A 22,313-nucleotide genomic window follows, 5' to 3' on the forward strand; every position below is an offset into this window, starting at 1 on the left:
ATGTTAGTTTTTAAAGCCAATCCAAACGTAGTAGGAAGAGTGACGGCGATGATTGACAGGGTCGTCATCCAATCAGTACCACACTATTCCCAGCGCGCGCTCGGTCGCACCAGGTAATATTACACACCAGAGATTTATTTTATATTTCATAGTCAAACTGAAAACATAAAATGACAAGAACAGGGTGTCTTTTCCTGCAATTCAGATATTCAGAAGTAGCTAGGGCAGGTGCTCTGCTGAATTTTTAGAAATGTCGAGTGTGCGACATTAATTACCATGGCAACTACTGGTATGAAAAACCCTAGCTTCACTAGAGTCCCCAAAGCTTGCAAAACCAACTCTGCTCTTGCTAATAATTAATGGACCATGTAGGGTAAACATCTCTGCTTCCTGTATCTTGAGTGCTGTAACTGAAAAGCCCAACCATTTAATGGATACGCCGTCTGCTGAATCCTAAAAACTTCCATTCCCTCAAGTGTCTGCTGAGTTCCTACAGCATTACTGAGTATAAAAGAGTCAGACAGCAAGCCAAAGGACATTTCATTGTTTACTTTCAACTTCATGTTCAAAAAGTTACATAGTATTTTAACAGTTAAAATGTGCTAAAGCACAGCGTTCTAAACTTCTAAAAGCCGCCTCGGACAAATACAGAACATTTCAATGAGCGTAAAAAAAAAAGAAACCTGTATATGTGTCATAATAAAAAGTGTAAAACACCTACACATTAAAAAAATCATTGAACATCACCGTTAATGAAAAGAAAATGAAACGGGAAATGTACAAAAGTCTGTGGGGGGACACAGGAGAAGGAAACTTCTGTACGAGCAGAGTGTGTTGGAAAGGGATGGAAGTTTGCTTTAATCGAACATGTCATCGTCGTCTTCTTCCTCGTTGTCTGACTCGTGGAAGTACTTCACCTCCTTCTTGGAGCGGCCCGGCCGGTCGCGGGACGGGGCACTCGTGGCACTCGGGCTGTTGCTGTTGTCGTCGTCTTCGTCGTCTGAAGGAGGTTTCTGGGCTTTCTGAGGCTTCTGTGCAGGAAGATGAGGAAACGCTTTATGGCGGTGACCCTTCAGAGAACTACTGCACTAGATGAGGTGTTAAGATCATTTAGTTAAGTGTGGCAGCACTACCACAATGTAATGGTCTCATTTACAGCCAGGATCTGCGTTACTAATGTCACTGAAAGGAGAACTATAGGGAAATGAGCTTATGTCTGGGAGAAAGCACAAACTCCCTGCAGCTTTGGAAGAAACATTACTGAGACATGCTGTTCTTCCAACATTATACTTCTGCTGGTTTTTAGTTGCTGCTGCTCTACAGACCTTCAGTTCAGACAGTTGTTTCAGTGCTAAAACTGGATTTGTAGAGTTTCTAAACTCAGAATAAATCATACTGAAGGTAAAAGATAAATAACTGGCAGTGATGAAATGGCTCTTATTACAGCATAATTGCTTTTTTCATGTTAATTCTTTCTAATATTTTCCAATATTAATGATGCTCCCTTCTCTAAATATAAGACCATACTCACTCTGCCGACAGGTTTTGCCATTTTCTTCATCGGACTGTACTCGTCTTCAGAGCCAGAGCCCTTCCTCTTCCGTCCCCGACCTTTACCTACAACAAAATCGATCAGTGATGAAAAGCTCCCCATCAACAAAGTGATTTTCAGTCACTGTTATTTAAATTATTTTACCATAAATAAATGACATGCGGTCTGTACCTTTAAGAGCTGGTGCTGGCTTCTTGGACCCGGTGTCAGAGTCAGAGTCCCAGATGGATTTATCTGGTTTCTTTGCTTTTGGTGCTGGTGGTTTCTTGGGTTTGGGAGCTGCATCTGAAGGCTTTTTAGCTGCTGCACATGCCAAATAAAAACAGGGTGATTAGATGTGGAACACGCATTGCCTTACATCACATAATGAAATCTATCACGATACTGTATGTCACGATGGGTGAGCCTGTTATGTTGCATTCACACGTCCTGGCTCTCACTGCGTGGCAGCCGTCATGCTGCGTGAGAGCGGTCTCTGCTGGACATACTGGGACATTACCTTTCTTTGCTGGCGATGGTTTGTCAAATGCAGAGCTGCTGGAGTAAGTGGAGAACACTTGGCCGTTGTCGTCGTCGCTGTCAGACTTGGATCCGTCTACAAGACAAACACAAGACATCGGTCATCTGCTGCACTTCCTGTACATGTCCCTGCTGCATGGGACATTAAATAACACTACGTCTATGTGTCCTTCTCCTGGCCCATAATGATGTTTCAATGATGTTTTTACCGTGGTTTTCCGCTTGTTTACTGTCTTTACTCTATCTGTGCTGTAAAGGACGGTGCCGCTGGTATCGCTACAGGTTCCACAGTAGGTATAAATAACTGCACACGGACAAAGACTTGATACTCACCACTGTCATTGCTCTTTTCAGAGAAGGCCGACTTGGATGAAAAGACGTTGGTTGTGTCTTTCTTTTTAGCTGCAGGAGCAGACCTTCAAAGAGGAACAAGGGATTCAATATTTATTGTCTGAATGTTTTGGTACGTTTTAGAGGTGAGGAGGAGAAAAGATGAATGCCATGCAAGAGCTGCATTAGAGCCATGACCCAGGGACATGGTCTGTGAGGACACCTGAATAAACGGGTGCAAGAGCAGGTCTGTCAACTTCCTAAACCTTACGTCGTCTTTTGTTTCGCAGGAGAGTAGGATTCTTCATTGTCTTCTTCTTCGTCGTCGTCATTGTGGTCGTCATAGCGATCCTTGGTGTCGGTGAAACTGAGGTCATCTTTGAACGACCTGACCGGAGAAGAGGCGCCGTCGTCATCTCCGTTCTCCTCTTCGTCTCCCTCCTCCTCTGAGAAGTCGAACGTGTATTTTGGCTTGGCAGCTGTAAGATGAGAGCAGATTCTGTGTCACACTCTATCATGAGTGCTGGGAATTCTGAGACCCTGTTCAATAATTATTTGTGTTGCGGCGAGGTTGCATCAGACTGCACCGTCAGACGCTTGACGCCAACAGAGACTAATCAGTTATTTTTGGCCCTGGGCGGTTTAAAGTCAAGGAGTTCAGTGTGGATTCAAATTAAATGTTACCAGTCACCATAACCAGCTGCCTCAGCCGGATGGTGGTCATATCAAAGAATCAAAGAATCTGGGTAAAAAAAAGAGACACGCTAGTAATGAAAACCGTAAGAGTTGAAAAGGTAAAATCGGAGGAAGTCTCCGTTGAATGAAGGATTTGTACTTTGTAACTGTGTGGAAATCATCTTTCCATCAGGATTTAAAAAAACTTCCTTTATCAACCCAAATGAAAGAGGCTGCACTTTCATACTTTCATACTAGTTCTGCTTAAAATCAAAACATAAACACTCAGTGAAGCTTTCCCAAGCCTTCCAGTTCAATTATTTAAAAGCCTGGATCAGTTTCCTATGATAAATAACTTTACTGCACTTGACTGTGATATTAAAATTCATACGTATGATGATGAACAAAGTTGTGTTTCTTACTTGTTCAAAAATACAATCAGGCTTGAATAAATGTTTTGACACTACACTTAAAGCCAGATGTATCTGACAGCTGCAGCACCTCATTCTAATTATTCAATGACTGCACAGCGTCTAAAGAGCCTGAGAGGACAGGGCTGAAATATTGGAAAACTTTGATCAGTTCATTTACATTTTTCAATAATATTCTATTTTTTATCCAAATGGATTTATATTTACAAAACAACTCACCGTGGTAGTTTGTAGCCAACATTCCACAAACAAGTGGAAACAAAACATTTGTGTGAGTGTGAGGGTGATGGATGAAGAACTGCTTCAAAATAAAGTACAATGTGTGTGTGTTTATGGTAGTGAATGTTTTTCGCAGGAATAATAATGGAGCGCTATGGCATAGAGGAAAAAGGTATTTCAGGCTTTGGGACACACACAGTACTTGTTAGACGAGAAGAAAATGAAGACTACGGTGCAGCTGATGTGTGGTAAATGCTGATATTCAATCTAAACACACCTGATGACCTCTGGGACTTGGTCTCTCTAGGACGGACGGGTTCACTGTTCTCCATGTCACTGTCTGACTTGGAGTCGTCTTCTGACCAGGGGTTTCTCTTCTTCACCTTCTTAGGAGTTTTGGGACCAGGAGGTTTCCTCACTCTGGGAGCTCCTGAGAACAAGTAAACAAGGTTATCAGACTGTCTGTGTTTCCACTTTGGACTGAGAACTTTCTGCTTCTTCAATAATGGATCAGTGTTTTCTCACTGGAGCACAGAGCATAAAAGAGGCTCGGGGAAGTACGTACTTCAAAGTGATATATACAGAAAAAACAACACAAAGCGTGTTAGAAAACGGTTGATAAATATAAATCATTTATTCTACAACAAGCACAGTTCTCATTCCTTCTCACAAAATAAGATCATCCTCAACCTTCAAAAAGTTTGCAATACTTGTCCTTTTATAAAGTAACACACAGGGATGGGAAAAAAGAGAGATGGTACAAACGTGAAAAGTGCTTACCAGGTTCTTTCTTCTCCTTCTTTACACGTGGAGCTTTTGGTTTGGCTACAGAGTTTTCTCCTGTTACTCCCTCGCCACCAACGCCGTCCTCGTCAAATTCTAACTTCACCGCCGGGTCTGAGTCGCCCTGAGAGGAGAACACAACTGGTGACATGTCTGCATTTATTCCCGTTAATTTGGCTATTAAAGCAGTTCATCATTTTGTCTCATTATTGCATGATTTGCCATTACACCTGTGTGATGTTATGTTCTAGTAATAATGCAGTAGAAGCTGTGTTACATCAAATGTGTGTATATTACCGTGGTTCTACACCAGTTTTAATGTGAATTTAGATCCATTCTAAAAATATTTAAGCATAAACCCAGTAGTTACCTTCTTCTTTTTGGTTAGTTTCTTGGCTGCATCAGATTTGATGGCCTGCGTTGGAGGCTCCACCCTGCGGCCGTACGGTGAGGGCATAGTCTCCTCCAGGTTCAGCTTTTTCACTTTAGGTTTGCCCACTTTACCCTTCACCAGTTTGATGGCCCTTCCAGCACTTTGATCCTCTCGCTCCTGAGCCTCCACATTCTGACAGCGGAAAAAGAGAAATGAAATTAAGTTTTAAATAAAGACTAATACTGAAAAAGAAAGAAATGGTTGATACAGCCGCTAATAGAAACTATAAGAAAAACATGTAAAAAAGTACCAGCACTACTAAAGCTCATCAGTTACCACACTATGCATTAGTGAGTCACTCTTACACTTTGGATTTGGTACAAACTGAACAAACAGTAAACTCTTAGTTGTGACTGTCCACACGTTTAGGTGCTGAGACGGATGTAACTGTCCATCAGCATAAAACTTACATCAAGCTCGGTGATGAAGACGGCTAAGTCCTCCTTCCACAGATCCTCTGAAGATTTCTTCTGCAGATCATTCAGCTCTCCTCTCTGCACAAACACACATTGACTTTGTTAATCACACACATTTTCATGGTTGCAGGTCATAGAGGGTTCAGGAAGTCTCTTGATAATTTTATTATTTAGGTAACGGCTGAACTAAAACTGCTTCAAAGTCTTGATAGACATGACTTAATGTCAGTGAAGTAAAGCAATACAACAATGACGATTAATACCTTTTGGTCCCTCTGTTTGAGTAGCTCCTCCACTTTCTCTTTAGTCAAGCACCACAGAGGCATGTTGAGGATGTAGTTGAAGTTTGGCCCTGACGAGGAACCGGAGTCCACCGAGCTGTCGCTCTCGTTTCCATCACGGTAATCTTCTTCCTGAGCCTGTCAAAGCCAAACCAGATCCTATCATGTCAAATCACACATGTTGCTCTCTTTGCTGTCTGACATTCATTGACTCGCTGCCATGACCAGTAACAGTGACTGTATCCCTAATATTTTTCTAGCCACTCTTTCATACCTTTTCCTGAGCTTTGGCCCAGGCAGCAACTGGATCAGATTCGTAGCCTTTCTGGACCAGCATGCGGATCAGCTCACGCTTGGATTTGTTCTCTATTTGAACGGGAAAAGTGGGTTAGAAAAAAAAATGGATAAGACTCTTAAAGGAGGTGGCGACAGTTGAATGTATTTTATATATTCCTACCTATTGAAATTTTTCCCTCGATCTTCTCCAGCACAAAGCGAGCCTGATTGGACAGTTTTGAGGCCTCTGCTCCCAGGCTGCCCAGTAACCAATCCTTCCTCAGTTTGTAGTAGTGCAGGCGAAGCTCAAAGAACTCCTTGAGGATGTCTTGGACTGAATCGTATCTCTTCAGACAACCCATGTGGTCAAACAGCACCTTGGAATTAAACGATGAAGCAATCACTTCAATTACACACCATGCATATGTCAAAACAGGGAAGAGATCACAATCAGCCATCATAGCCATTTACCATGGAGTTGCAGGTGAGGCTGGACTGGAGTTTGAAGACTTTGTGGAGGCCCACTGCCTCTGCCTGGGCCAGTTTCTCCTCAGACATGCGTACCACAAACTTGACTGTAGTGTCAGTGTGGTATTCCTTATAGTCGTTGATGAGAGCTGGTGTTTTGTCGGTGCCCTGCAGCATGGGCTCGAGCACAGACTCCTTATAAGCCTGCGAACCAAAGCAAAGATGCTCAATTATACACGATGATACATCTAATCTACGTAAGCATTCATTTACCATGCATGCTTTTCATACTATGATTTTTAGGTGCTCCAGAGAAAAGAAGCTGAACAGTACCTGCGTCCACGTCCGGACTGGAAGCTCAGTGATCTCTATGGTGTTTTTGTCTATAACCGACACTTCTCCACTGACCAGGAACTGGTTCTGACCCAGCTCATGGATCACCCCTTTGAAGTTTTTGTAGCTGGGCAGCTGTTAGGAGCAAAACACAGAGAGAAGAGGAACAATGAGAGGATGGTCTTGTTTGTTTCTCATCTAAATAGACACATCAAACTCTTAATGCAGAGATTTTATTCACACTTCAGCAATCAGAGACCTGCTGAGATGCTTGACAGACAAATTGTATCATGCCTGCAAATATCCCCCCTTTGTTTTGTTTCCGCAACAAGAGGAGTTCAATTTTGGAACAAAGAAGTAAGGACTAAACCACGTGAAATCAGCCATTGATTACTAGGTTGTTAAATGTCTCTAGTTATGGCAGACTGGCTTTTTCTGTATCACTTTCTGGCCTTTAATGTTACCTAGACTTGCACCTTTCACTTAATTATTTTACGTTACGTGTAATACGACTTAATATGAACATCTATTTACACGTTATATCAGGCTGCATTGCAACAGTCCATCTTTTACATCTTTTTACCAACACATCGAGGTAAGGATCAGCTGATATTTAAATGTGGCTGATTCTAAAATCAGTCTGAATCAGGAAATGATTCATCACTATGATTCTGTTAATGCTTCTCAGCTTTACTGACTGACGTTTGAATGGATATTCAGGAGCAAATTTCCTGCCCATTAGTGTATTTGTTTGAGAAATGAATTACTACTTCCACTTCCACACAGTCTGATATGATTAATAGTTAATCAAATTATATTTATTTTTTCAAAGGATCTTGTTAAATATCTGGAAAATCAATAGAGAACGTGTTGGGCAAACAACTCGGAGGAGAATGTTGTTGGCAGTGCTCGACAAATTCAGGCAATTCATTTCACTTGGAGAGACCTCCTCTGAGTGCCAGTCTGACATAAACAATTCAAGATATCAGCAAACTTTCCAGCAGCAGCCATGGTCAATGTCAACCAAGCTGCTGGCAGTGTAAACGCAAAGCCCATTAGTGAATGGTTTTCTTTCCGTGTACTGAGCCTTCAGATTGTTTACCATGGGCAGTGGATCCTGGTGGTTGAGCAGTCTGTTGATGTTGTTGACAATCTCTCTGGGGTCGTAGTTAGGGATCTTACACGCCCAGCCCGTCCCGATGCCTTCTGCACCGTTCACCAGCAACATCGGAATGATGGGAATGTACCACTCTGGCTCCACCTTCTGGTTGTCATCGTACAGGAACTTGAGGAGGTTGAAGTCCACGGCTGGGAACAGCAGCTTGGCGAGTGGACTGTGGGAAATTAGAGCATCATCAAGATGAATTCAATTTAATCTTTATTAATTGTATAAAGGTTTTGTATAAGAAGCATTTTTTGTGAGATACTAGAATTTGTCACAAGCAGCATATAATTAAAACACATCTACAGTGTTAACATCTACAGGTTTCTTGTGGCTTTACCTGAGCATGGTGAAGATATAACGGGGGCTGGCAGCATCTTTGCCTCCATTGATGCGAGTACCAAACTGACCCAGGGGCTGCAGGATGTTCACATTGTTGCTACCCACAAAGTTCTGGGCCAAGTTCACGATGGTCATCATGAGGGCTTGCTACATGGACAGATGCATGGTGGGTGGTGAGTAACAGTAAACAGAACAGAGAGTCATGGTATTCAATGAGTTTTTGAAGCATTTCATGAAGGTTTGGTGTGTATGCAAATATGACTGCAGAGACACAGAAGTCACATGTTTACTAGCAGATAGCGGGACTAGAATTTGGATAATGTTGCATATGCAAAGATGAGCCAGTAAATTATACTAGTCAAACTATCAAGGCTGCTAAAAGTGCCAAGTGATATCAGAGTAGCAGTAGGTCTATAGTTGAGAGTTTGGGCTACGTGTCACACATACTTTCACATCCTCAAACCCCTGTGACTGGATCAATCCATCTTTAAACCAATGTCAGCAGGAATCCTCCACAAACAATGAGAGCTTTTCACTGGACTAGCAGTATCCCTCATCTTGACACACAGCACGGTTACAAAATCATTTTTGATTTAGGTTAAATAAATCAAGGAAATGCTGAGGGAATCCAGGCTACAGTCACATTCAGCAGTTAACTTAACTGTTTAGCTGATTTGCATGTGTAAACATTCTAAAAGCTAGTAGCATGTATAATTCATCGTATATACCGGGACATGCAGCAACTTGACTTCACAGTGTTTCATGTTTCCCAGAATGTTCAAAACTGGGTTTAGTCTCATAACTGTGAGAGTCATGTACATATTATGTAGTTCTGTACTGCTACAAGCTAGAACGCAAAAGTAGGTTCAGAAAACTTAATAGTCGGTCATTTGTGTCATTGTGTGTAACTCAGCTACATTTTATTTAGCTACTATTATTGAAAGCCTAATTTTCTGTTTAAAAGAGAACATGACGGATCCTAGGAGGTACTTTACATCTTCTCCATTTTTATAATGACTGTTTGGATACTTAATGTGCTGAACATACCTCTCCATGATGGTAGGCAGACATCTCCGCCACTGAGCCGGCCAGCTGTGCTACCTTCACTTCCCTCTTGTCATTCCTCTTTAAGCAGGTGAACAACACCTTCCTCTGACCTGGCTTCAAACCTGAAAGTAACACACATATACCATCACAAAGACACCACATCTCTTCTAAAGTCAAAACAAATAGAGGTGGTAAAAAAAAAAAATCCAAGCTTTACACAAAACTGACATTACAGTATGTGTTGGTGCAGTGTCAAAGAGCGTGCTAATGACTTTAGAGATAGAGGCAGTGTACCAACCATCAACCAAGGATGGAATAGATCGCTCATTGTCAGAGTTGGAAAACAGAATCAGCTCTTTGTTGATGAAGTCGTTGTAGGAGAGGTGCCTGGCTTGGTTTCCATAAAGGTATTGCTAAAATAATAAAGACAAAAAAGATTTCAGTGGGCGAAGCAAGGACAGTTCATGCCTTCATGAGAATTTTTACGATGGGATTTACACAAAAAAGTTTTTTTCACAAAAAACTTTCTTCTGCCTCACATAAGTATAACGCAAAGTCACAGACCTCTGGCAAACCGTGCATCCTCCTCTGACGTCTGTCCTCCATGAAGTTGGTCAGCCACTCCTTCCTGTCATCTGTCTTCTTCTTACTGAAGGCCTGGAGCAAAACAGGCATCATACAGTAGGTCAGCCTCCAACTGTTCATCGTATATGCTCTGGGTGCTCTCCTTTCTCATATCGCGTAGCACATCACAACCACGTTTTTGATTCTCAAAAACTTTTGTGGATGAAATTTACAGGGAGTGTTTCTCTAGTCCTGTTCCTTCTAACAACAGCACTAAATAAACTAAAACTCACCAGAGTAATGGCAGCATCGTCCTCTGCGCCGCTGTATCTGAATGTGATGCGGTGCTTCTCCATGTCAGCGAAATATTCCTTTGCCTCTTTGCTTGTACTTGTACCCAAACCTGGAACATAAATCAGATGCTTTTAAAGCAAACAACTGAGTATTTTTCAAACGGTAACATTATATAAAACGACTCTTTTCTAAAGAGTAAATAACAAGTATTCAATCACCAAACCTTTGTAGTACTTTATATGCCAGGTTTTATAGTTCTCCGTCTGTTTCTTCCACTCTTCAAACTCTGGAAGGCTGTAGAAGGCCAGCTCCTGCTTGTTCTTGGTCGCCTGCAGAAACAGAAATCATGACAACAATCGTGTCATTTGTGTTCACTTCTTGTCCTCGAGGCATCTGGAAGGTGCTTCGCCCAAATATCTCACAGCTGCGCTGAATGATTAATTATACTTGCATATTTTGCTGCTTCATGCTGCCAAATGGTAACGTAGAGCATTTGTTTTATCTTTGTTTTTAGAGAAGTATTTGTGAGTGTGTTACCCTCTTACCTTGACAATGGGAGTGATGAACTCCTCCAGGAATGTGTGTTTCAGCAGGGAGGGCCAGTTGTGGTGGAAGAAATTGATGAGCAGACCTTTGATATGTGATCCATCTTGATCCTGGGACAACAACAGAAATGTTAAAACCACTTTGTGAGGAACTCCTTATCATCCCAGGTCTGTGAGAGCACGTTGATGAGGCAAATCACCTGATCTGTCATGATCATGATCCTGCCATAGCGCAGGCTCCTCAGTGACTCCGCGTCGTCGTAGCTCTTCTTGTACTGGAGGCCGACGATTTTGATGATGTTGTTAATCTCAGCGTTTTCCATGATCTGTCGACAAAACGATATTATCAGATATAAGTGAAAAATGTTGAAAAAATGATGAATTCAGACGCAGTTTCCCACAGATAATAAATTCCAGTCCACACTGACTTTGGCTGCCTGTAAGTTTATTGATTTGACGAAATCAAAACAGTGCTATGTCATCCTGTATAAACCATGAGCCTCCAACAGCCTCCAGCAAAGATCTTTTCTACATCACTGGGCTGACTTTTTACTTCTACTGCTGACTGATGACTTGCTGTTTGCATTACATCTTTTGTGTTTACTGGATTTAACTCATTTTCACCAGTGATTACTGGATTATTGATTTCCAACATGGTCAACTATTCGTTAAGGAAACTATTCAAACTAACTGTGCACCCCTATAATCTGTGTTCCCTCCACAACTACATTAGTTCAACCAGAAGGGTGAAGCATGAGCCCTCACACCATATTTTTTCCATTGCTGCTTGATCCCTCTTCATCAGTGACATTTTTATTAAAAGAATTACAGCACGTCCATACAGTTGAGGGACTTACAAAAGACAATAATGAAAGAAGGATCAAAATCAAAGAAGAAGTTGGAATGTTTTCAATCAAATATCAAAGTATGGGCCAAGTTAAAAGACTCTGCTCTATAATGTAACTTGACAGCATGTTTGCCTTGATGAAATCCCCATCAGTGGATTCATCTATAAACAACATTAAGAGACAACAACTGCTTTTTCTTGTGCTGTTGTCTTTTGTCTGTCAACTGCAAACTAAATGTGTGTCCACGTGTCCCTACAACAGTTGTGATGTAAGAAATGTTGTTAGTATTTTCCAGGCTCGTACCTGCTTGTGCGTTGCCTCTCGCACATTCAGGATCTTTCCTCTCAGAGGGAAAACTCCGTAGCGATCACGCCCAATGACTCCCAGTCCAGAGACGGCCAGAGACTTGGCCGAGTCTCCCTCAGTGAGGATGAGAGTGCATTCAGAGGAGTGTTTGCCACCTTGGACACAGACATGAAGAGTATTATTGACTCGTCAGTGTTCAACACTGTACCGTCCTCATCTTGACTTGAATTAGCTAATCTCAACCTGTCATTATCCAAAGCCATAGAAAGTATTATGCACATCAGTGTTGAGCATTGAGTATATCATGGATTTTAGTGGTTGAGAAATATTACGGCAGCATGTAATGTTTAGTAAATTATGATACAAGTGAAGCCTGGTCAGGAAGATGTCAGGGTAAACAAAGACTATGAGGTAACAGTCATATAAGCATTATAATTGCTTATTCCGTTTCAACACTCCTGATTTAGTTTCAGATGCAGCAACCACACCAACTGGACACCGAGGATATGCCATTCTTCTACACATCAATAAGTAATCACACTGTTAACACACCAGCATCATTGGCGTCGTCCAGCTTGGGGATGCCTTTGATCTTGCTGTGCTTCACAGACGAGCACTTCTTATTCAGCTGTGTCTGAGCCTTGAACTTCACCCAGTTGAGTATACTCTCCACGATCCCGCAGTTGGTTGCCTGTAGATGACAAAGAGGAAAACTCCTTTCATGACCGCCGTCCACCTTTTACACGTGAAGATAGATTAAAAAAAAAAACGAGAATAAGAAATGTCCTTACAGCTCTCACAAACTTCTCTGACAGAACACATTTGGAGCCAAAGCTCTTGGTCTGGAGCGTCATGTTCTCCTTGGTTTGGGAGTCAAAGCTTGGATTCTCGATCAGTGCATTCACAAACACCCAGATATGGTTCTTCACCTGGAGTACGAATTAGAGAAAGGTCAGCTGGTTGTCAACACATCTGTATCAAACCCCCTTTACACAGTCCCACTGATTTTTTTTGAGAAATCATTGGTTATTTCACCTGAAAAGGTTTCACCGTCACTCCTGCCTTGTTCTTCTTCTTCACCACTTCAATAAGTTTGGCCACAATCTGGTCCACCACATAGTCAATGTGTCTGCCGCCCTACAACACAGTCTCAGTGTCAGAAACATGTTTCCCCTCGGATTCCATGTTTATTCGTTGCACTCTTTATCCACAGTGTTCGTCCTCAGATACCTTTGTTGTGGCGATGCTGTTTACGAAGCTGATTTGCTGGAATCCTTTCTCGCTCATGGTGAGGCAAACTTCCCACCGATCGTTCACAGTTTCGTTCACCACCTTCAGGGCCACGCCTGTTTCGTCTAGCTTGTCTTTCACGTACAGATCCACGTAACTGCGGAACCCATTAACCTTTATTGACAGAGAGAACAGATAGAGGTTTTTGTCACGTGTAACGAAAAGCCATCATATTTAGTGCACTGTACAACATTTATATTATAAGTGTAATACAAGTCAGTTTGATTCCATAGCATGGCGAGTTAAACTATTTTCAGCTATGAGGAGAATAAGGAGCACTGCAACAGATGGTCTGACCCCCACAGAGCTTCAATCTCAACGTGAGGATTAAGAGACAAAAGACACGAACACAGACTAAATCCACAGATGAACTGTGTCAAATTGTCAAAAGGCGCTTGGCAGGCACTCGTGGATCACAGCTTCATGGAACAGATTTTATCTTCTAAAATATGACAGAAAACAATATCTATGAAAAACATAGACTAGTGCTCCACTGTACAGATTTTAATGTCAAAAACTACAAGACTACAAAATAACTCTCGTTTGTGTGCTTAACACAACCAGTGACACGAAGGAAGTCATTTTCAGATATACCTGAAATGCAATGTCTTTCACAGTCAAAATCCCAAACAGTTAAACCTCAACATGAACTTTAAATCTAATACAATAGGAAAAGTTTAATGAGGTAGAGAAAGAGACTTACCGGTAATTTCTTGCCATTGAGTGAAACTTTGACTCCTCTGCAAGAGCCGGCTACATCATATGCTCTGCGTGTAAGAAGCGCTACAATGTCCTTATCCAGTTTCTCCATCTTGAACTTGGCGAGGTCTGGCTGGAACGTCACGCAGGTGAAGTCTTCCCCGTCGAAGAACTTGATCTTGGGCTCAGTCGTCTTTGTCATGTTGTTCTGCCACGTCTGAGGAGGGCCAAACATAAAAACACATAAATAAACCTGCTGTTCCTGCAAAGCCCCGGCTTCTCTTCTATGACTTGCAGCGTAGAAAAACATTATTACTGTTCATACAGCTGGAAGCCACCTTCAGTGCATTGAGCGCATTTATGTCCCACACAGCCTTGACATGAAACACCCGGTAGATTAGTAATTGTGCTTGTACAACCCTTAGAGGTGCAAAAGTAATAACATACACAACCCTACCTGAGGTATGTTCAACTGTCACAACCCTATAAGAACAGCATTACTTCATCAGCGAGCACTGGTCAAGGTTTTATATCAAACTCTTGAGGCGTTACAGTTTGAGAACAAGCACGACTACGGCCTTGAGGTGACAATAACTGAACTGAAATTTATTTAGAGCACATAATAGCTTCCACTGCCTGTAAACAACTCTGTGTCCTTTGGACAGACTATACAAGAAAAGACATCATCCTTGAGACGAGCAATACAACTACCTACAATCAAGGAAATAAAACATAAAACCAATGACAATAATATTATTACTGAGAAGTGGTTACTCACCTGTTTGAAACTGTGTCTGTACTCCTTGCAAGCAGTTTCCACTGTAAACTTAGTGCTGAAGATGTTGCAGAGTTTAGCCCCGTAGCCGTTCCTTCCACCTGAAGACAAATAAATGTTTAGGCTGCAGACAGCAGTTGGAAACATTGCCCGTTCTGCAATCACACTAAAAGACCATTTTCAGAGTTTGACTTGTCGAGGCAAAGTAAACAGGTATAATTATTACCAATGATTACAGCTCTTTTACATTTAGCTTGACTGGGATCTGGTATTTTGCATCGTTATAAGATACATCAAATATAACAGGACGACTACATCTTTGTTGATTTTTGACATATTGAAATATCTGCTTTGAAAAGGGTCTATAACTTCTGATTACAATGTAGTTGCTCTCACCTGTGACTTTCTTCTCGTCATCATCATAGTTGCTGGAGGTGAGCAGGTGGCCAAAAATGAGAGCTGGGACGTACATCTTCTCATCCTTATGCTCCACCACAGGAATTCCTTTACCATTGTTCCAGATAGAAATGGTGTTGGATTCACTGGTGGAGGCAGAAAAAGGGGGGAGTGAATTACAAAGGCTGCATGAGGAGAACCTGGACTGAACCATCAGGGTTTTTACTACCATCATAACACTGGCACGGTGCTTATAAACTGGAGGAAACAACTACAATACACAGAAACATCAATGGTTTAAGAGTCCCTTACCAAATCATCTTTTAATACCACCGCCTTCTATCCACCGCATCCATGTTTGACACATTCACAACACTACAGTTGCCTTAAGATACATTGAATTTTAACAATACACTTCTTCACAGCTGGCCGCTGGACAAACCTCAGTTCAGATCCATTCATTGTAAGCAAGGTTACCAATGTTACTTTGTTGCCATCAACATTACTTCAGGCTATGGGGGTTGACTTTTCTGACCTTTTTCTCTTGTTTATATCCGAGTGTGTTGTGTTGTTTTTTTATGTAGTTCAACAGAAACAAACTCAACTGGCATCAATACCTAGAAAGAATCAGACTGCCAATTTTAGACTGTGTTCTTTGAGGCTTTCCTTATTTTATACATAAGAATAGAGGCTTTATTTCCTCAAAATGGCAAATCAAGTATTTGTACAAGTATTGTATTAAAACTGAAAAGTGAACGGACAACAAAGAGTCAATTTGACAGTATTTGCACCTTGCATTTACTACTAGTATGCTGGTAGTATACAGTGTACGCCACACCTACTTCCACACTGGAGGAGATGCTATACATCTATGAATACCTATGTTATCTATGTTGTTTCTGTCCATTGACAGCTTAAGTCTCATTAAATTCGCAGTGGGGTAAATAAGGTTTAAGTTACAAATGAAACATGCCATTATGAAACAAGGGACATAATAGGAGTTAATATGTAACTTAAGCTTGGTTTATAGTCAGGGAATCAGATCTATGCTGCAGCCTACAGTATAGCCTGACAAGCCCATTACCACAAGTATAACTACGTATTTCAACGATCACAAAAGACGTGATTGGTGTGAAACCCACCACCTTGTTCACATGCCTCCACGGCCTCTTACACAGCATCTACTCAGACGTCTTCCTAGTGTTTTATTGGCATAATTACAGAACAGATATAAAGGGTTTATGCAGACTATCTCCATATAGCGTAGACCGGTTGTGGGAGCATAAACTAAGCTTTAGATAACCAGCAGATATTTCATCTAGACGTTTGCAGAGGCCAGATGTATAGCCCTATAAACGAAAAAGAAATAAAAACCTGAGACCAGTAGATCTCAGATAAGATGACGCAGTTTAGATTGTGGTGAGGAAAAAATATACACTAGTGCTTAAGGAGCTCAGGCACAAACACGGACTGAGGGAAGGGAGCATCAGGATTTCTGTGAAGCTACATCAGCGGCAGAGACCCGAGTGCACTGCTGTAGGGCTAATGCTATCATTTATAAGGCAGAGGGCATTAGAGAGAGGAGCAGCTTGGATGAAGGACATGACGATGTTTAAGCTGTCAGCTTAACATCGTCAGTTGGCAGGACTGAAGTGAACCACACATAAATAAAACTGCTCAGTCAATTTAAGAACATCTTCTTTGTGCTGTGGTCGTACATGAATCAATGCCCCACACCTCTCCCATCTACTCTGTTTATTCACAATGCCCCGGTTGTACTCAAAGTATGAAGGCACAAGTAGTCAGGCAGACCATCCACATCACAAGTACACTAAAAACAGTTTTAACAGAAATACTAATCTTTCTGGTAATTACATGGCGATGTACTCACGGGTCAATGGTGATCTTAATGCCTGTCATGTTCTTGTCCCTTTGCTTGTTGTCCGCTGCGTTGACTGTCAAAGAAGAAACATCAAAACACAAAGTAAGGCACAAGGAATTATCCAACTGAGTATTTCATGGCAAACATCAGAATGATTATTGTTATGTTATGGAAATCCCCGCAGAGCACGGTGATGTATTCAGCTGTTTTGTTCTGTCTGACCAACCGCATGAAGCAAATAAACCAGAGCACATTTGGCATTTATGCTTAATAATGTCCTCAATAAATGCAAAATGTTACTATTAATTTTCTCTTCAACTTTTTTGTACCATGAACAAATTTCAGCACTACACTAAAGTGAAAAAAGTGCCCTGTTTCCTTTGTGGTTTAATATATAATATATAATAATATATTATTTGACTGATTAGAGCTTTGGTCTCTTTTACTCAAGGTACTACTTAGCTCTCCACTGCACCGCACAGACATCATTACCAGATTTATAACATCCAGAGAGATGCTGTGAGATGCGGTGGAAAGCCACAGGGGGAAAAAGGCATATTCAGCATTAAGACATATATAACGTCCCTGCACACGTAACTATCAAATCCCTTTAAAACCCCCTCGAGTGGATAGGAATCAAGCATCTGAGCATCTGAGACTTCTCTCCTTACACCTTATTCACTTTACTCACTGACAATTCAACAGTGACAAAGTATTTTTTCTAAACCAGTGATTCAACATCATATAGTCTTACAACAATTAATTAATTATTCATAATATTTTGCATGTAGAGAAGGGAACAGTGAGGATAGGAGAGGTATCTTCCAAAATGGGTTCAAACACTTAGTGCAGATGATGAGGAGGCTTTCATAACAACATCACACTGTGGACTTTAAAGCAATCAAATGAGAGCAACCTACCACACTTGATTTAGCGCAGCGCTCAGTAAGACAACGAAACGGTGTCATTAATCAAACACTTTCCTAAACACAGAGGCTAAGGGGGCTAAGTGTGCAGAGGAAAGTGATCATCAACAGCTCTCCTGTGTGGCACACACTGTTGAGGAGCATCAGTTAAAAGCTGATTACACAAGTGCACTTTGCGAGTACAGACATAAAGCACAGTGTTACTCCCACATTTAACTGAGTCACTAAAACAAATATCTAACACAGTGCCTTATTAACTTTTTGTTTAGCCAGGGAAAGCGGGGAGTGTCTGCACGTTACAGAGAAAAATGAACTGCAGCTCTGGCTATAAGCCGCCTCAAACAATGAAATGATTCCTGAGTCAACTCTGTCACAGATGTGCGCAGCGGGACTCCAGGCAGCACACGCACAGACAGCTCATAGGGGGACACTAATCTCAGCGTCCAGACCGAGATGAGCGCTGATAAGCAACGCCAAGAGCAGACTCAGTGAATGATGCTGTCAATTTTACAGTGATAACAAGCCTCCGGTGCCCGAGGTATAAGAGGAAGAATCGACTGATAAATGGATCTTCACATTAACTGTGCGGAGTAAAGGAATAATTTGGATCGACTCACCGAGGATTTCATCAAAGATTTTGTACAATCCGGGAACGTAGGTGATTTCCCTCTGGTTCATTCCTATTTCTTCATCAAAGACCCACATTTGCTGAAAAATGTCAAAAATAAAAACGTTAACAGGAGGCTGAAGCAGTAAGGTCCAGTTTCATTTTATTCTCGTTCAGTTGTCCACCGTAAGACACAGAGCGGAACGAAATTACACTGCCCCAGGAAAACAAAAAGGAAAACACTACAGAAAAATAAAACATGTATGCACTGCATGCAGTGAAAGGAAATAATCACTTATTAGGCCAGGCTGCTGTCTTAACTAAATGTGTATATGGAAATCTATTTTCTTAATTAATGATGCTGCATGAAAACATTTTAGCCTGAGAAGGCAGGAGACACAGGCTAAATTTACAGACATAAGTTTAACTTCTTGATTGCTTAAAAGATTAATCAGTTACCAAATTTCCACTGACTAACTGTAACTTTATATCATTTATGTCATCCTCAGCCCATTTGTGAAAATAACAGTCGTCTGAACGTGCTGCTATTTCTGTTACAGAGAAGTTCTCACACAGTAAACAACAGGAAGTTACATAGGCACTAAACACAGGTTACTGCAGTACGCTGCTGAGCCGTTATCTCCTCCGCAGCATGAAGGAAGAGCTCATTTCAACACCAGAGCGGTATATAGGCATTGTCAGTGTGATTGCAATTAAGAGGATCTCTTCTGTTACAGAGATCTCTGTGAGCTCATGACAGGTTAAAAGGAAAACATCATATGATATGAAAATCATCCTGCATGTTTCAGCTAAATCCAAAGATCTAGTGATCTGTTATACTGTATATGTTGAACCAGAGGTTCGTCCTGAGTCAGGTCATGGCTACAGAAACAGAAACCTCGTCTTTAACTGGTCTATCTGTCTGAGGTCTGGAATATGTCGTCTCACACTACGAGTCTTTACGAGTTTACGATTTCTAAACACACTTGAAACCAATACAACGAATAAAGAATTCATAAATTTCAAATGTTGGATTTTAGATTTAAATGGCCGAGTACCAACACAAGTTTCACCCAAAGGCAATAGCAATACATTAAGCATCTATCACCTTTATGTGAGATCGTTTCTGTGCAATTCCAACAGTTTCAGCCCGTAGTCAACAACAGAAGGCTGTTTACCCCTGACTTACCTGGGTAATGGGCTCCACAGTGCCAATGTATGTGTCGGGACGGAGGAGGATGTGCTCTAGCTGGGTCTTCTTCTGGTACACCCGCTCCACGGACAACTTGCTCGCCTTTTCTTTCTTGGACCCTTCCATCTTGCCAGTCTCACCCCTGCCATTTGCAGCCTCCTGTTGGGGAGAACATTTGTTTTGTTGTTGTTAACAGGATGCATGATTGTGGGATAACCCCTGCACATGTGAGAATGTGAGAATGTGGCAGTGCTGTGCTGTGCTGTTGACATTATTATCAGTGCTCGCCACCACTGCAGAATGTCTAGTTATCAGCTTGTGGGTTTGGAGATAGATAAACTGTATCTATAAACCATTACTGTCTAACTGTAACACTGGACATTTTCCCTCTATTCCAAACTACTAAACGTTGTCACTGGATGTAGAGATAATAACTGGTGAAAATATGACAATAAGATTAATGCATAAGAACAGACAATAAAATAATACACTTGTGAGTTGTATTTCATAAGCATTTTTATTAGAAGACAGGTTTTTTTTGGGTCTAATTTTCATTTTTAATTTTGCCTTCAATGTGAAAGTTAATATTATCACTGTCTGTTATTTTATGGGCATGAATTACCGAAGGCATAGTGGCAGACAATTCATATAAGAGTAATGACCTCCATGGTGACCCAAATGACCCCAGATACCCCCACCCCCAGCCACACACACACACACCCACCCACACACATCCACACAAAAGGCTTCCTCTGAAGAAAGGGCCCTATAAAACACAACCAGTAAATAAACACAGTCCATATGTTTTAATACACAGAACGAATGATAAAAAATGAATGTAACAATAGGCTTTAAAAGTCAGTCAATATAATGATATATTTAAAAAAAAAATAGGGGTGAAAATTGTGTAACAATGCTAAAAAGTAGCACAGTACAGGCAAAGCTCTTAAAGTCTGCCAATTAGGAGCCTTTCAACAACCATTCAACAACACTTCCTGCATAAAGACAATAGAGACCACATATGAAACAAATAGTAGCTAAAACCAAAAAGATTCAGGAGAATAGCAGGTTAAGAGGGTTTTGTCTACATTATACTTTGAGATACAGGATGGTTGCAGACGTGCTGGTTACTCAAATGATCCTTAAGAGCTAATACCTATTACATATGTAGTATTTAAAGTCAATTTAATACATGTAACTGCAGACCAGTAAACGGGGTCTGCCTCTTAAAGTGAATGTGTGTGAGTGGGTAAGGCTCTTTTATGTAATGTTTGCACATTTGAAGTTGGGAATTCCAGCTTATTGTCAATAGTTCTCATATCGGACTGCTTATTACAAGACTTACTGCTTATTACAGATGAGAAGACTGAGAGGATAAGAAGAAGCAGCTCACAAGTTGACCAGACCAGGAAGTCCAGTATAAACAAAAGCGATAATGCAAATCTGAATTATGGGGAAGTGGAATTTAAACATATTAAAAATATTAATCTGACTGTGCAATAGAGGTAATAATGTAGCAAATACTTCAGGTACAACCAGGTTGTAAAACCACAAGGTACCCGGAAAGCTACGTTCACGGAGATAAGCGTGTCCATTCATAATATTTACACTGTAATTAACACCGCACACAACTACTGCTGTGAGTTAGTCCTGTGAATTCAACTCTGCGGATTAAACTTCAAAATTAATTACCAAACCCAAAGTTAATACAACTTAACCATAACATTGTCGGGGTGAATAGTTCTCTCCAACTTTTATCTTCTAAGTGTAAACTACGGAGTCGTCGGCCTCAAAAACACTCAAAGAGGAGTTCAGAAACTCTCCGAGGCTCAGAATAAAATCGGTGTTACGGTATTTAAAAGCCGGTGTGAATTTTAAATGGAGACCGCAGCTGACTCACATCTCACCAGCGTATTCTGGGCAGGTAAATAAACACTACGGGCTCGCTAGGAGATTTAAATGCCAGACTGAAACCAACCCGGCTCGATACGTGTGGGACAACACGGAGGCTCTAATTAAAACGCCAAATTAAAAACGCTCAAGTTACTTAGTTAGTTACCGTAGTTAGTTAGTTAGTTAGTGTGTCAAACTAACTCACCATCCAAGCCAGAGCCCCGCTTCCCGCAGCGCCGTTGGACATCTTCCTTTGTGATCCGCTCCTTATTCGCGATGCAGCTGCCAAAATGTCTTCAGTTCCAGTGAAATTAAAAGTCCGCCAACATAGCAAACGTCTCAGTTGCTGAAAGGAATCCAGACCTGTTTACTGCCCATGTCCTTTCTTCGTCTGCCGAGACGGTAATCCTCGCGGAGCGTATCAAAACAAGCAGAGGAGGGGAGTGTATCGCAGCTATTGTTAAAATCGACAAGCGGTGGCACAGTAGGCCTAAACTTCCAACAAAGATGCTAACCGGGACACTTGCTTCAAAATAAATACTGTACAAAATGCGCGCGCTGAATAGGTTTACAGTTTCACGTGGAGAAAAAAACACATTAAAACAGTCGCTTGACTGGAACGCTTGGGGAAAAGACACAATTAAATACGTTTCATTTAGAAATAAAACGAATATTAGCTAACAGTAGCTACCGATGTCCGGCTCCGCCATCTGCAAGATAGACGGCGAATCGTCTCGCATATAAACCGACCAATCAGACGGCTGCTTTTCAAAAGCACCGGCATTTAGACCAATAGGAAACGTCGGCTTGCTCGTCTTCCAACGCAAGA

At 41.4% G+C, this 22,313-nt stretch overlaps 1 protein-coding gene across 1 annotated transcript; it reads right to left on the reverse strand.

Annotated features, from left to right (window-relative positions):
- Positions 1-534: 534 nt before the first annotated feature.
- On the reverse strand, positions 535-22,215 carry top2b (DNA topoisomerase II beta). The gene is made up of 36 exons (XM_047604235.1): positions 21,690-22,215; positions 19,589-19,750; positions 18,410-18,500; positions 16,876-16,939; positions 14,985-15,130; positions 14,592-14,689; positions 13,818-14,030; positions 13,055-13,228; positions 12,860-12,961; positions 12,616-12,753; positions 12,377-12,515; positions 11,822-11,979; positions 10,871-10,996; positions 10,671-10,781; positions 10,349-10,454; positions 10,125-10,234; positions 9,832-9,924; positions 9,566-9,680; positions 9,268-9,389; positions 8,219-8,367; positions 7,819-8,050; positions 6,717-6,851; positions 6,387-6,587; positions 6,097-6,292; positions 5,914-6,005; positions 5,622-5,777; positions 5,353-5,436; positions 4,880-5,074; positions 4,507-4,633; positions 4,004-4,156; positions 2,673-2,880; positions 2,405-2,487; positions 2,052-2,147; positions 1,724-1,855; positions 1,532-1,617; positions 535-1,031 (listed from the first exon to the last, which is right to left on the reverse strand). Exons 1-36 carry the CDS (start codon positions 21,729-21,731, stop codon positions 858-860), a joined length of 4,809 nt encoding a protein of 1,602 aa, XP_047460191.1. The 5' UTR covers positions 21,732-22,215; the 3' UTR covers positions 535-857.
- Between the last annotated feature and the right edge of the window lie 98 nt (positions 22,216-22,313).

This window comes from Mugil cephalus, chromosome 14, assembly GCF_022458985.1.
Source record: "Mugil cephalus isolate CIBA_MC_2020 chromosome 14, CIBA_Mcephalus_1.1, whole genome shotgun sequence".
Taxonomy (NCBI): Eukaryota; Metazoa; Chordata; class Actinopteri; order Mugiliformes; family Mugilidae; genus Mugil; species Mugil cephalus.